The 16,163-nt window shown below is 40.8% G+C and overlaps 1 protein-coding gene and 1 pseudogene across 4 annotated transcripts in view; both read left to right on the forward strand.

The window, feature by feature from the left end:
* Positions 1-16,163, forward strand: part of OCA2 (OCA2 melanosomal transmembrane protein) — a 267,404-nt gene that overhangs the window by 138,334 nt on the left and 112,907 nt on the right. For all 4 annotated transcript variants that reach the window (XM_065927959.1, XM_065927962.1, XM_065927960.1 and 1 more), the window contains one exon: positions 8,372-8,504. In XM_065927959.1, coding sequence (XP_065784031.1) covers positions 8,372-8,504 — 133 coding nt within the window. The remainder of the gene's footprint in view (positions 1-8,371; positions 8,505-16,163) is intronic.
* LOC136162961 (coiled-coil-helix-coiled-coil-helix domain-containing protein 10, mitochondrial pseudogene) lies at positions 2,284-2,921 on the forward strand (annotated as a pseudogene).

The following is a 16,163-nucleotide window of genomic DNA, read 5'->3' on the forward strand; positions in this document are numbered from 1 at the left end:
ACTGGCAGAGAATGAGGGGGTTAGAGAGCATCACTAACTCAGTGGACTTGACTTTGAGTGAACTCCAGGAGATAGTGAAGGACAGGGAAGCCTGGTGTGCTGCAGTTCATGGGGTCACAAAGAATTGGACATGACTTAGTGACTAAACAACATCAAGGGATTAGCAAAAAATTTACAAGTAGCTCATGCTGATCAATATCAAAAAAGCAAAGAACCCAGTCAAAAAATGGGCAGAAGACCTAAACAACATTTCTCCAGGGAAGACATTACAGATGACTAATAGGGACTGAAAAGATGCTCAATATTGCTAATTATTAGAGAAACTCAAATCAAAACTGCCATGAGATATCACCTTACACAGTTCAGAATAGCCATCATCAAAAAGCCTACAGACAGTAAATTTTAGAGAGAGTGTAGGAAAAAGACTCTACTCATGGACATCACCAGATGGTCAATGCCAAAATCAGATTGATTATATTCTTTGCAGCCAAGATGGAGAAGCTCTACATAGTCAGCAAAGTCAAGACCAGGAACTGACTGTAGCTCAGATCATGAACTCCTTATTGCAAAATTCAGACTTAAATTGAATAAAATAGGGAAAACCACTAGACCATTCAGATACGACCTACATCAAATCCCTTATGATTATACAGTGAAAGTGACAAATAGATTCAAGGGATTAGATCTGATAAACAGAGTGCCTGAAGAACTATGGATGGAATTCGTGACATTGTAGAGGAGGCAGTGATCAAGACCATGCCCAAGAAAAAGAAATACAAAAAGGCAAAATGGTTGTCTGAGGAGGTCTTACAAATAGCTGAGAAAAGAAGAAAAGTGAAAGGCAAAGGAGAAAAGGAAAAATATACTCATTTGAATGCAGAGTTCCAAAGAATAGCAAGGAGAGATAAGAAAGCCTTCCTCAGTGATCAATGCAAAGAAAAAGAGAAAAACAATAGAATGGAAAAGACTAGAGACTTCTTCAAGAAAATTAGAGATACCAAGGGAATATTTCATGCAAAGATCAGCAGAAATGGACAGAATAAAGAAAAGAAATGGCATGGACCTAACAGAAGCAGAAGATATTAAGAAGAGGTGGCAACAACACACAGAAGAACTATACAACAAAGATCTTAAATGACCTAGATAACCACAATAGTGTGATTACTCTCTTAGAATATGGAGTCATCCTGGAATGTGAAGTCAAGTGGGCCTTAGGAAGCAATCACTACGAACAAAGCTAGTGGAGGTGATGGAATTCCAGTTGAGCTATTTCAGATCCTAAAAGATGATGCTTTTAAAGTGCTGCACTCTTGGGGCTGGTGCACTGGGAAGACCCAGAGGGATCGGGTGGAGAGGGAGGTGGGAGGGGGGATTGGGATGGGGAATACACGTAAATCCATGGCTGATTCATGTCAATGTATGACAAAAACCACTACAATATTGTAAAGTAATTAGCCTCCAACTAATAAAAATAAATGGAAAAAAAAAAAAGTGCTGCACTCAATATGCCAGCAAATTTTGAAAACTCAGCAGTGGCCACAGGACTGGAAAAGGTCAGTTTTCATTCCAATCCCTAAGAAGGGCAATGCCAAAGAATGTTCAAACTACCACACAATTGCACTCATCTCACATGCTAGCAAAGTAATGCTCAAAATTCTCCAAGCCAGACTTCAACAGTACATAAACCATGAACTTCCAGATGTTCAGGCTGGATTTAGAAAGAGCAGAGAAACCTGAGATCAAATTGCCAACTTCCATTGGCTCACAGAAAAAGCAAGAGTGTTAAAAAAAAATCTACTTCTGCTCTAGTGATTACACCAAAGCCTTTGACTGTGTGGATCACAACAAACTGTGGAAAATTCTTCAAGAGATGGGAATATCAGACCACCTGACCCGCTTCCTGAGAAATCTGTATGCAGATCAAGAAACAACAGTTAGAACTGGACATGGAACAATGGACTGGTTCCAAATTGGGAAAAGAGTATGTCAAGGCTGTATATTGTCACCCTGCTTATTTTACTTAAATGCAGAATACAACATGCGAAATGCTGGGCTGGATGAAGCACAAACTGGAATCAAGAATGGGAAAAATGTCAATGACCTCAGATATGCAGATGAAACCACCCTTCTGGCAGAAAGTGAAGAAGGACTAAAGAGCCTCTTGATGAAACTGAAAGAGGAGACTGAAAAAGTTGGCTTAAAACTCAACATTCAGGGGGCGGGGCGGGGGGCCGCCGCCGCGCGTCTAGGACGGTGGTTGCCCGGCCCGGGGTCCGGCCAGGAATGACCCCACTTCTCCCCGCATTCCGAAGCCGCCCCGCTGCGCCCTCTGCCGCCCACCCGCCTGCGCACCCGCCGCCCTCGGCCGCGGCCCCGGCCCCCGCCCCGTCGGGCCAGCCCGGCCTGATGGCGCAGATGGCGACCACCGCCACCGGAGTGGCCGTGGGCTCAGCTGTGGGCCACGTCGTGGGCAGCGTCCTGACCGGAGCCTTCAGTGGGGGGAGCTCAGAGCCCGCCCAGCTTGCCGCCCAGCAGGCCCCGGCGCGTGCCTCCCCGCAGCCCCTGCAGACGGGGCCCTGCGCCTATGAGATCAGGCAGTTCCTGGACTGCTCCACCACCCAGAGCGACCTGACCCTGTGTGAGGGCTTCAGCGAGGCCCTGAAGCAGTGTAAGTACAACCACGGTCTGAGCTCCCTGCCCTAAGAGACCAGAGCAGATTGGGTGGCCAGGCCTGCACCCACCTTCACCCCTCTCCCACCAACAACCGGACCACGACGTCAGATTGTACCCACCGAGCTGGGACCCGGAGTGAGGAGGGGGTCCCTCACCCCACAGATGATCCGAGATGAAAATGTGTAATTAAAAGCCTTTATTTTAGCCGAAAAAAAAAACACAAAAAACAAAAAACAAAAAGAAACAAACCCTCAACATTCAGAAAACTAAGATCATGGCATTCTTAGCAATTGTCCCATTGCTTCATGGCAAATAGATGGGGAAAGGATTGAAACAGTGGCAGACTTTATTTTTTGGGGCTCCAAAATCACTGCAGATTGTGATTGCAGCCATGAAATAAAAGACGTTTGCTCCTTGGAAGAAAAGCTACGACCAACCTAGACAGCATATTGAAAAGCAGAGATATTCCTTTGCTGACAAAGATCCATCTAGTCAAAACTATGGTTTTTCCAGTAGTCATGTATGGATATGAGAGTTGGACTCTAAAGAAAGCTGAGCACCAATGAATTGATGCTTTTGAACTGTGGTGTTGGAGAAGATTCTTGAGAGTCCCTTGGACTGCAAGGACATTAAACCAATGAATCCTAACGGAAATCAGTCTTGAATATTCATTGGAAGGACTCAAGGTGAAACTTGAAGCTGCAAGCCACTTGATGCGAAGAACTGACTCACTGGAAAAGACCTTGATGCTGGGAAGGAGTGAAGGGAGGAGAAGAAGGGCACAGAGGATGAGATGGTTGGATGACGTCACCGACTCGATGGACATGAGTTTGAGGATGCTCCAAGAATTGGTGATGGACAGGTAAGCCTGGCGTGCTGCAGTCCATGGGGTCGCAAAGAGTCGGACACGACTGAGCGACTGAACTGAACTGATAGGAAAAAAGGCATCCATTTACATCATTGGTGGGAATCTAAATTGGTACAGCCACTATAGAGAACGATATGGAAGTTCTTTTAAAATACTAAAAATAGTACTACCATAAGATCCAACAATCCCACTCATTGGCATATATCTGGAGAAAACCATAATGTGAAAAGGTACACGCACCATGATGTTCAGGACAGTACTATTTCCAACATCAAGACATGGAACCAACCTAACGTTCATGGTTAATGGATAAAGAAAATGTGGTACATACATACAGTAGAAATTTACTTAGCCATATAAAGAAATAGTAACATTTGCAGCAACATGGATGGACGTAGACATTATCTTACAAAGTGAAGTAAATCAGAGAAAGATAAATATATGATATCACTTATATGTGGAATCTAAAAAAGTATATAAATGAACTTATTTGCAAAACAGAAATAGACTTGCAGACATAAAGGGAGGAGGAGGGATAAATTAGGAGTTTGGGATTAACAGAAACACAGTAGTATATACCAAATAGGTAATCAGCAACGGCCTACTGTATAGCACAGGAAACTCTACTCAGGATTCTGTAATAACCTTTTGGGGAAGAGAATATGGCAAAGTATAGATTTAGGTATATGTCTAATTGAATCACTTTGCTGTGCAGTTGAAACTAACACAACCTTGTAAAAGAGCTATATTCCAATATAAAATAAAATTCAGAAGCAAAACAGAAATCACCAATAGGCCTCATAAGAGTCAAGAAATCACATCTGACAAATCTCTGCTTTCTCTGTGTAAGAATTAGTCAGAAATTACAGGATGTTGTGAGGAAAATTATTCCAAGTCACCCTTTGCTCACTCCTCAAGGATCTCTTGGGATGGGTCCCGTTGGCAGAATTTCTAGTACTGAATAGGCAGATGGGCAGACCTCCAGTGTCCACTGGTTTTCTCCTGGCATAGGCACAATCTACAGTGCTATAGGATCCCATGTGCAATGACACATTGTCCTTTCATCTCCCAACTGGCCGATGGGGAGATAGTCCTCCCTTGTTTACACTTGCTCCTTTTTGCCTGTTCTAGAGAGACTCCCCACTAATGAGCATGATTATTCAAACACCTTTTAAACAGCACTAGAAAAGTTTCTTTAGGAGAGCCATGTACCTACCCTGTGCTCCTGAATGGCATTTCACCCATCACAGGAAGGCATTTCTTACTGTGACCCAGATATGTGTGCACTTGAACATTCTTCAGGTCTTTTGCACCAGGCCCTCAGACCCTATGCCCCTGGGGTCTTCCTCTTGGCTCTGCCCCCAGGCTACTGTGCCAGTGGGGTGCTCTTCTGCTCCTCCATCCACTGACCTCCTGCATCCAGAACTTCAGTGGTGTTGGTCTCTGCCCGTTCCCACCCTGTCTCTTTTGGAAGTTCTTCTTAGTCTCCTTTGTGAGTTTTCTGTTTCCACACATCTTCAACATCTATTGATTTTGGGGTTCGGCTTTTTTGACCCTTTTTTCTGTTAGGTGAGCATTTTCTGGTGGAGCTTATGCCCTTAGTGGTTTGCACTGTTGCCTGAATGCTAGGATTGCCCACTTCTGTCTCTGCCAGAGTCTCACCTTCCTCACATCATGTGTGCTAGTGCCCTAGCCTCCACATACTTGATGGATCCCTCACACTCAAGATGCTCTACCTGGATTACATCCATTCTGCAGTGCTGGGGTCATCTCCTTACTGGGTCTCCAGACATGTTTCTATCCTCAAATTACACCATGATATTTAGTAAAACATTCAGTAGTTTTACTTTAGACACTTAAAGAGAATTTCTTTCAAGTAATTGTATCAGTGGGGTTCAAACCAAAATTGTTTCTTGAATTACCCTGCTACAATCCAGTTGACTGTTTTGACTTTTGCAAAGCTAGCCTGACAGCTTCATCCCTAGAAAATGGAATTAGTGGGCTAGGAGCTAGATATCCCTTAAATATATGTAGTTTATTAGGCTTTGGATATTCTAATTGATTCTGAGGGATCCTTGATTATTTTATATGCCTCAGCATTTGACCACTTACTCTATCAAATGAGGACATTGTGGAAAATTAAGAAGGCAGTTTAGTGTAGTCAAAATGAGGCTGAGAGGGAAGGGGAGAAACAGAGCCAGTACTTTGCAAGAAAGGGCTGCATTTAAGTATTGCACTGGTGTAAGCATTACAGTAGGTAGTTTTGTTACCGAGTACATTAAAGAGACAAGTTTAGGAAATTATAGCGACATGTAAAAACAGCAAGGAAGCCCTGACACGTGCACCTAACAAGCTTAGAAAACACATATGCAGCCTATTGTGCATTGCACCTGCCTGTGTTTTTTAATTTTCAGTTTGGATTTTTCCACTCTATATTGTACTTACTTAAAAAATCTATTCATTACAATTCTAGAAGCAACCAAATACTTCTTTTCAACACTGTGCTATTTTTGGTGTGGAGGCCTTTCCAAGACCCCTTTTGTCCTTTTCTTTCTCACTTCACCCTTTTCATCTGATTTTTCCTTCATCTGCTCCGTCATTTCTAATGGGAGAAAAATTAACAGTTTTGTTACAGGTTTTCTTCACTATCCAAAAATAGAGCTTTCCCATATAAACTTTCAGAAGTCAAAATGGCATAGAGTGAGAAAACAATCACTTATTTTCCTAAAAGCAAAAATCCTCTTCAGATTTCTTTCTTAGTGAAAACAGGTGCTAATGTAGGTCTTTTGTAAAAGCAAAGTGGCATAAAGTGAAATTTCAAAAAGTGGGGGACACCTGTATTGTGTTCCAAAGGGACCCATAATTATTCAGGATATAAATACTTCGGCCTTCATGAGCTCCTCCCTCCAAAAAATATTAATTACATTTCATGACTGAATTCATACACAGGAAATACATTAATATATTTTAAGCTATCTTCTTTGACTCAAAAGGTTCTCTATTTTGTTCCTGATTTTAAAACAAATGAAATGATTTTCATTTAAGAAGTGTTTTGGGCATTTAAAAAAAAAAGATATTTGGGGCATGCATTCTAAAGACACAACGTCCACGGTGATATCCTCAGAAATGCGGTGAATTCTAATGGCTGTTGAAAGCATGCCATGAGTCCCAGCTCTTCATAGATTTCCCTGCTATCTGTATATGATCAGCCTCACATAATTCCATCTGTCATTCAGATGCTATTTTCAAGGGCAACCACTGGATGTGCAGATAAACTGCAAGAAATTAAGAACTTCAGATCATTGTACACTGGCAAGTCTAAATTTTCACACAACTTACTAATGGTTGTAAGTTGTGATAATGGTTTCTAAGTTGTGTTTTATCTTTAGCAATGTTATAAGTGGTTTCAGGTCTTTTCTGGAAATGAGGGGGACAAATAAGTAAATTTTAATAAACAATAATTTGTTGTTCAGTATCTGACTCTTTGAGACTCCATGAAGCATGCCAGGCTTCCCTGTCCTTCACTATCTCCTGGAGTTTGCTCAAACTCATGTCCATTGAGTCAGTGATGCTACCCAACCATCTCATCCTCTGTTGCCCCCTTCTCCTTTTGCCCTCAATATTTCCCAGCAACAATAATTAATATTGAATTCACTCCTTCCCACTCAGGCCTTTAGAAGATGACCTTTCTGACTGCTGCCTTGGGAATGGTCTCTCAAGTTTGTCACTAGTTTCCCTGGGACCTACTCTCTTTACACCCCATTCACCCCACTGGTCCTGCCTGGGAGTCTCCCCCAGTGTTCTGTCATTGTGCCTCTGACCCTGTTTTGTGGACCAGTGGTCCAGGAGTTCCTGCCAGTGAGAAACTGGTTCTCGCAGCCCAGTTCATGGGGACAACAACCTAATCTCTCCTGCGAGGGTCTCAGAGGGTGTCACCTATATTTGTTGAAGGTTTAAGCACAGTGAAAACGAAAGGGAAAAACTGACCAATATCGTTGCTGACTTATTCCCTTACAAATCAATCTAGTGGAGATTTCATCCAACAACAAAAATATCCTCAGCAGCTGACTGTGGAAAAGAGCCCAGAGACAGACAAAGGATTGTGAGGGGAGGAGAGGGCTCCTGCCTGGGGTTCTTGGGGCTGGTTGGGACCCCCTGGGGTTCTTCAGTCCTGATGGCCGCTAGGCGACCTGTGGAGGACTGTGCTTCCCAGGCATGGCGATGCCCTTTTATATCGATAGCAGTGACTTAAATGAAGTATTTAAGAAAATGCAATTTACCTTCAAATAGATGAATGTTGCCTCATGGTCTTTTATTTTCTTTTAAAGTATAGTTCATTTACAACATTGTGTAAGTTCCAGGTGTATAGCAAAGTGATTCAGTTATATTACATATATATTGCTTCAGGTTCTTTTGCCTTATAAGTTATCATAAAGTACTGAGCATAGTTCCTGGTGCTATAACAATAGGTTCTTGTTGGTTATCTATTTTATATATAGCAGTGATAGTTTTATGTTTTGTCTCCCTCTGTCCTGTTTCACCAGATCCCAGGGGACATGTCAGTGTAGTGGTGAAGTAGAACCAGCTAAGGTTGGGATAAGATGTGATGACCTGTTTTTGTTTCTTCCAAGGTTGCTTGTCATTCAGGTAATAATTGGTTTTGTATTATGAAAGAAATAAATCTTGAATGTTTGCAAAACTGTGGTGAAGAGTGCCTCTTCTGTGGGCTTTGTGTAGGTTCCCCGGCCCTTGATCTCAGGCTTCCCTGGGCCCTGCCATGAGGATGTGCCTGTGCTGCCTGTGGTTTCACGTCTCCTTTCCTGTTTCCAGGGTCTGGACTTCGCTGGGTTTACAGCACACATGTTTGCTGGGATTTGCTTCGTTCTCTTGTTCTCCTTTCCACTCCTCAGACTCCTTTACTGGAACAAAAAGCTCTATAACAAGGAACCCAGTGAGATCGTTGGTGAGTAGAAGCACCTCCTCATACAGCTTCAGAGTTTACTAACACATTATTTTCTGGGGGAGGTTGCCACAAAAAGGCAGGAGGTTAATACCATGTAGAATACCAGGGAAGTATCCATCGTTGGGATACAAGAATGTCCCTGTCTGCCTCCTTGTAGGCAGTGCACTTTCAGGGGCTTTAAATCCATGAACTGTGCCTCTAGTTTTCTATAGAATGAAATGTGTTTACATGTGGGAAGCAATGTCCACTGCATATAGTTTGCATGTCATGATAGCATTGAACCACCTGTATTTAGTACAAATAGCAGAGCATATAGACTGTGTTCTATATTTTTGAGCCACTCTGTTGCTTCATGTCCAGTTCTAACTGTTACATTTTGTGCTGCATACGGGCTTCTCAGGAGGCAGGTAAGGTGGTCTGGTATTCTCATCTCTTTAAGAATATTTCACAGTTTGTTGTGATCCACACAGTCAAAAGCTTTATTGTAGTCAATGAAGCAGAAGTAGATGTTATTTTGAAAATTTTCTAAATCCAGATTGTACATCTGGAAGTTCTCGGTTCATGTACTACTGAAGCCTAGCTTGAAGGATTTTGAGCATAATGTTGCTAGCATGTGAAATAAGTGCAATCAATTCCCATTTCTGTATAAATGGCTGGGAATCTGTATTCTCACCAGCCTTTCTGCTCATCAGATGGTGACTTTACAAGGTAGATCTGCCTTTCTTTCCTGCGTGACTTTTGTATTCAGAATTTAACTGTTTTTGTTCTAACTAGAAAAATGTCATATACACCTTCTCAAGTCATCTATATAAAACCAGCTTGTTCCTAGGAGAATTGAATCACCCACCTATACCAGATAAATGGGATGATAAGCAGAAATATCTATTCTAGACCGTATTTATTTATTGCACAAAAATTGGAGTGCCCTTGTAAATATAAAAGCAGTACTTTAAATACAAGCAATCAACAGGGATTTCCTGGGCAGCCTCTTGGCCTAGCCCTTAGTGAAGGCTATATAGGTGCAAGATAAGTGGGCAGCTCGTGTGGACATAGGAATGGGTCTCACCAAAGAAGCCCAAAACTATGGGGGGTGGTTCCAGTATGGGGGCTGGAGGGAAGGGAGGGGACACAGACACAGATGCCGGGGGCCAAATGGAATAGTCTTTTTGTCTGCTTCCAGGGCCATGAAAGCTTCCTGCCATGTAACATAGTTTACTTCATTTAGGAAGAATGTGTTTTCTTAGTAACATTGATAATTACTCACCCTGGTGGTTTGCAGAGCAGAGTATGTGATTTTCTTGAGAAAAAAGAACATATTCATGTTCATGGCTTCCCAGGTGGTGCCAGTGGTAAAGAATCCACCTGCCGATACAGGAGACCCAGCTGACATGGATTCAATTCCTGGGTCATGAAGATTCTCTGGCATAGAAAATGGCAACCGACTCCAGTATTCTTGCCTGAAAAACTGTCTTTAAAAGCTTGCATGGGCACAGTTGCACCTCCTTCCTCCCCAATATTCGTCTACCTCACTGGTGATCAGAATTACTCAGAAATAATCATTATATATACAGGTTATCAGGCCCACGCCCAGGAAATTTGTGCTGTGAATAAACTCTTCTGGAGAGTCTTATCTTGAGATTAACTTGGACATACTGATTTGGAAACATAAAAAGCAAATCTGTGTATTGACTCCTCCACTCATCATGAATAAGGAGCTGAGGGAAGCTTCGAGGGAAGTGGGATAGAATGGTTGGGATGTGGATATGCTGGAACCCTCTGGCAATGGCAGCATAGGTTGTGCATCAGCACGCAGTGAACTGTGCAGATCCAGAGCAATAGCCATTATTGGGTGTAGGGATCTCTGATTTTGAATTGCTTGGTATAACTACAGATTCCTAAGCCTTACTCCAGAGATTTGGGTTCAGCAGGTCTCTGATGTGTCCAAGACATGTCAGAATAGGCTTGGCTATGCTACAGTTTGAACATCCTTTAGCATGGCCTTTCTTTGGGACTGGAATGAAAACTGACCTTTTCCAGTCCTGTGGTCACTGATGAGTTTCCCAAATTTGCTGGCTTTTTGAGTGCAGCACTTTAACAGCATCATCTTTTAGGATTTGAAATAGTTCAACTGGAATTCCATCACCTCTACTAGCTTGGTTCATGGTGATGATTCCTAACGCCCACTTGACTTCACATTCCAGGATGTTTGGCTCCAGTTGAGTGATCACACCATCATGGTTATCTGGGTCATGAAGCTCTTTTTTGTATAGTTCTTCTGTGTGTTGTTGCCACCTCTTAATATCTTCTGCCTCTGTTAGTTTCTGTCCTTTATTGTGCCTTTCTTTTCATGAAATGTTCCCTTGGTATCTCTAATTTTCTTGAAGAGGTCGCTAGTCTTTCCCATTCTATTGTTTTTCTCTTTTTCTTTGCATTGATCACTGAGGAAGGCTTTCTTATCTCTCCTTGCTATTCTTTGGAACTCTGCATTCAAATGAGTATATCTTTCCTTTTCTCCTTTGCCTTTCACTTCTCTTCTTTTCTCAGCTATTTGTAAGGCCTCCTCAGACAACCTTTTTGCCTTTTTGTATTTTTTTTTCTTGGGGATGACCTCCTGTACAATGTCCTGAACCTCCATCCATAGTTCTTCAGGCATTCTATCAGATCTAATCCCTTGAATCTATTTGTCACTTCCACTATATAATCATAAGTGATTTGATTTAGATCACACCTGAATGGTCTACTGGTTTTCCCTATTTTATTCAATTTAAGTCTGAATTTTGCAATAAACAGTTCATGATCTGAACCACAGTTAGTTCCTGGTCTTGTTTTGCTGACTGTATAGACTAGCAAAGTAATGCTCAAAACTCTCCTGCATAGACTAGCAAAGTAAGGCTCAAAATTCTCCAAACAATATATCAACAGTACATGAACTTCCAGATATTCAAGGTGGATTTAGAAAAGGCAGAGGAACCAGAGATCAAATTGCCAGCATCTGTTGGATCATCAAAAAAGCAAGAGAGTTCCAGAAAAACATCTACTTCTGCTTTAGTGATTACACCAAATCCTTTGATTGTGTGGATCACAACAAACTGTGGAAAATTTTTCAAGAGATGGGAATACCAGACCACCTTGCCTGCCTCCTGAGAAATTTGTATGTAGGTCAAGAAGAAACAGTTAGAACTGGATATGGAACAATGAACTGGTTCCAAATTGGAAAAGGAGTATGTAAAGGCTGTATATTGTCATTCTACTTATTTAATTTACATGCAGAGTACATCATGCAAACTGCTGGGCTGGATGAACCACAAGCTGGAATCAAAACTGTCAGGAAAAATATCAATGACCTCAGATATGCAGATAACACCACCCTTATGGCAGAAAGTGAAGAAGAACTAATGAGCCTCTTGATGAAAGTGAAAGAGGAGACTGAAAAAGTTGGCTTAACACTCAACATTCAAAAAATTAAGATCATGGAATTCAGTCCCATTGTTTTATGGCAAATACATGGGGAAAGAATGGAAACAGTGAGGGACTTTATTTTCTTGGGCTCCAAAATCACTGCAGATGGTGACTGCAGCCATGAAATTAAAAGACCTTTGCTCCTTGGAAGAAAAACTATGACCAACCTAGACAGCATACTAAAAAGCAGAGTTACTGCTTAGCCAACACAGGTCCATCTAGTCAAATCTATAGTTTTTCTGGTAGTCATGTATGGATGTGAGAGTTGGATTATAAAGAAAGCTGAGCACCAAAGAATTGGTGATTTTGAACTGTGGTGTTGGAGAAGACTCTTGAGAGTCCCTTGGACTGCAAGGAGATCCAATCAGTCCATCCTAAAGGAAATCAGTCCTAAATATTCATTGGAAGGACTGATGCTGAAGCTTGAAGCTCCAAGCCATCTGATGCAAAGAACTGACTCACTGGAAAAGACCCTGATGCTGGGAAAGACTGAAGGCAGGAGGAGAAGGGGATGACAGAGGATGAAATGGTTGGATGGCATCACCGACTCAATGGGCATGAGTTTGAGCAAGCTCTGGGAATTAGTGATGGACAGGGAAGCCTGGCTGCTCTGTAGTCCAAGGGTCACAAAAAGTTGGACACGTTTGAGCTACTGAACAAGTGAACTAATACCACTATAAGAAGTAGCCCCAAAATCTTAGTAAGTCTACTTCATGTTGGCCTAATGTCCACTGTGGGATCACAGTGCTTTCTGTTCAGTAGTTCTCAGAGCCGTGAGCTACTGGTCATCATAGAGACCAGAAAGAACCATATGTTCCACTCTACCACTGAATGACTCAGCTCCTCCTGACTGTCACCAGGCTCTGCCAGTTGCAGGGGCTGGGTTGAGTCAGCCTACCAAGTGATCAGCATGGGAGAGAATTTGACTTACTTATTGAAAAGCACAAACAATCACCAGAGTCATGATGACCCCTCTGGTCATCAAACATCAACACATGATGCTTCTTCCTAAAATTTTAATAGAATTTTTTATATTTGTGTACATTAGGGATATTTGTGTGTAATATCCTCTCTTAAAATATATACTTTTTGCTGTCCTCAAAAGATTGAAAATATAAGTATACCCTCCTCTTCAGCTTTTGGGAAGAGATGGTGTAAAATTGCTATTATATTTTACCTTAAGTGTTTGCCAGGATATTTTAGAGCTGAACCTCCTTCTCTCCCTCTTTACACCCCTGTCTCCCTTGATTTCTTCTTCCCTCCCTCCCTCTCTCCTTCCCTTCTAGTTTTTAACTACAAATACTGATTCTTTAATAGATATAGGCTAGCTATTAAGGTTATCTCTTTCTTCATAAGGGCTCACTGGTGGTTTCCACCTTTAAAGGAATTTGTCCCTGTACAAACTCAGTTGTTGAAAGAATTATTCTAAAATTGTTTACAATAGTCTTTCACTATCCTTTAATAGCTATAGAACTTTTAAAATTGAAGTACAGCTGATTTACAATATTGTGTATAGTTTCAGTTAACAGGAAAGTGATTCAGTTATATATACAAATATATATATATATATATACACACTCAGATTATTTTCCATTAGTTTATTGTAAGATATGGAGTGTACTTCCCTGTACTAAACAGATAGAGTTCCTTATCTCTTTTAGGTATAGTAGTTTGTATCTGTTAATCCCATACTCCTAATTTATGTCTCCCCCTCCTCTTCCCTTTTTGTTACCATAAGTTTATTTTCTATGTCTATGAATCTGTTTGATTTGCACATAGATTTATTTGTATTATTTTTAGTTTCTACATATAATATTTAGATTTCACAAATACCCTATAATACTTTTTCTTTGTTGGTCTTACTTCACTTAGTACAGTATTCTCTATGTCCATGTTGCTGCAAATGGCAATATTTCATTCTTTTATGGCTGAGTAATATACCATTATAAATACATATATACCACATCTTCTTACCAATTATCTGTTGATGCACACTTAGATTGTTTCCAGGTCTTGGTTATGCATATATCTTTTCGAATTAGAGTTTTCATCTCTTCTAGATATATGTCCAAGAATGGGATTGCTGGATCACATTGTTCTTTAGTCGCTCAGTTGTGTCTGATTTTTTGTGACCCCATGGACTGTAGCATGTCAGGCTTATATGTCCTTCACCATCTCCCAGAGCTTGTTCAAACTCATGTCCTTTGAGTCGGTGATGCCTTCCAGTCATCTCATCCTCTGTTGTCCCCTTCTCCTCCTGCCTTCAGACTTTTCCAGCATAAGGGTCTTTCCTGATGAATCAGCTCTTCATATCAGGTGGCCAAAGTATTGGAGTATTCAGCTTCAGCATCAGTCCTTCCAATGAATATTCAGGTCTGATTTCCTTTAGAATTGACTAATTTGATCACCTTGCAGTTTAAGGGACTCTCGAGAGTCTTCTCCAGCACCACAGTTCAAAAGCATCAATTCATTGGTGCTCAGCTTTCTTTATGGTCCAACTCTCACATGCATGGAAAAACCGTAGCTTTGACTAGATGGACCTTTGTTGGCAAAGTAATGTCTCTGCTTTTTAATTCACCATCTAGGTTTGTTATAGCTTTTTTTCCAAGGAGCAAATGTCTTTTAATTTCATGGCTGCTGTCACCATCTGCAATGATTTTGGAGCCCAAGAAAATGAAGTCTGTCACTGTTTCCACTGTTTCCCATCTATTTGCCATGAAGTGATAGGACCAGATGCTATGATCTTTGAATGTTTGAGTTTTAAATCAGCTTTTTCACTCTCCTCTTTCACCTTCATCAAGAGGCTCTTTAGTTCCTCTTTGCTTTCTGCCATAAGGGTGGTCTCATCTGCATATCTGAGGTCATTGATATTTCCTCCAACAATCTTGATTCCAGCTTGTGCTTCATCCAGCCTGACATTTTGCATGATGTACCCTGCATATAAGTTAAATAAGCAGGGTGACAATATACAGCCTTTACATACCTCTTTCCCAATTTTGATCCAGTTCATTGTCCCATGTCCAGTTCTCACTCTTGGTTCTTGACCTACATACAGGTTTCTTAGGAGGAGGATAAGGTGATCTAATATTCCCATCTCTTGAATAATTTTCCAGTTTGTTGTGATCCACAGAATCAAAGATTTTAGTGTAGTCAATGAAGCAGAAGTAGATATTTTTCTGGAATTCTCTTGCTTTTTCTATGATTCAACAGATGTTGGCAATTTGATCTCTATGAACTGCTTATATAGTCTGGATATTAACTCTTTGTCAGTTGTTTCATTTGCAATTATTTTCTCCTGTTCTGAGGGTTATCTTTTAATCTTGCTAATTGTTACCTTCATTGAGCAGAAGTTCTTAAATTTAATTAAGTTCCTTTTGTTTATTTCTGTTTTTATTTCCATTTTCTAGGATGTGGGTCAAAGAGCAACTTGCTGTGATGTATGTCAGAGTGTACTGCCTATGCTTTTTTTTCTAAGAGCTTTATAGTTTCTAGTCTTGTATTTAAATCTTTAACCCATTTTGAGTTTATTTTTGTGTGTGGAATTAGGAAGTGTTTTAGTTTCATCCTTTCACATGCAGCTGTCTAGTTATCCCATACCACTTATTGAAGAGGCTGTCTCTCTCCTTTGTATATTCTTGCCTTCCTTGTTAAAGGTACTTGGAACTAAGTTTATCTCTGGGCTTTCTATCTTGTTCTATCTTGGTCTATATTTCTGTTTTTGTGGCAGTACCATACTGTCATGATGACTGTAGCTTTGTAGTATAATCTGGTCAGAAAGTTTGATTCCTCCATCTCCATTCTTCTTTATCAAGATTGCTTTGGCTATTCGAGTTCTTTTGTGCTTCCACACAAATTGTGAAATTTCTTGTTCTAGTTCTGTGAAGAACACCATTAGTAATTTGATAGGGATCACATTGTATCTGTAGATAGCATTTTGTAGTATGTATAGTCATTTTCATAATATTGATTCTTCCGAACTTGCATATTGATTCCAACTTTGTATATTGATTCTTCCAACATTGTATATCTCCCCATTTGTTTGTGGTGTGTTTGATCTCTTTCATCAGTGTCTTATAGTTTTCTGCATACAGATCTTTTGTCTCTTTAGGTAGGTTTATTGCTGAGTATTTTATTCTTTTTGTTGCAGAGGTGCATAGGATTGCTTCCTTAATTTCGCTTTCTGATTTTGCATTGTTATAT

The sequence above is a fragment of the Muntiacus reevesi genome, chromosome 3, assembly GCF_963930625.1.
Source record: "Muntiacus reevesi chromosome 3, mMunRee1.1, whole genome shotgun sequence".
Classification (NCBI taxonomy): Eukaryota; Metazoa; Chordata; class Mammalia; order Artiodactyla; family Cervidae; genus Muntiacus; species Muntiacus reevesi.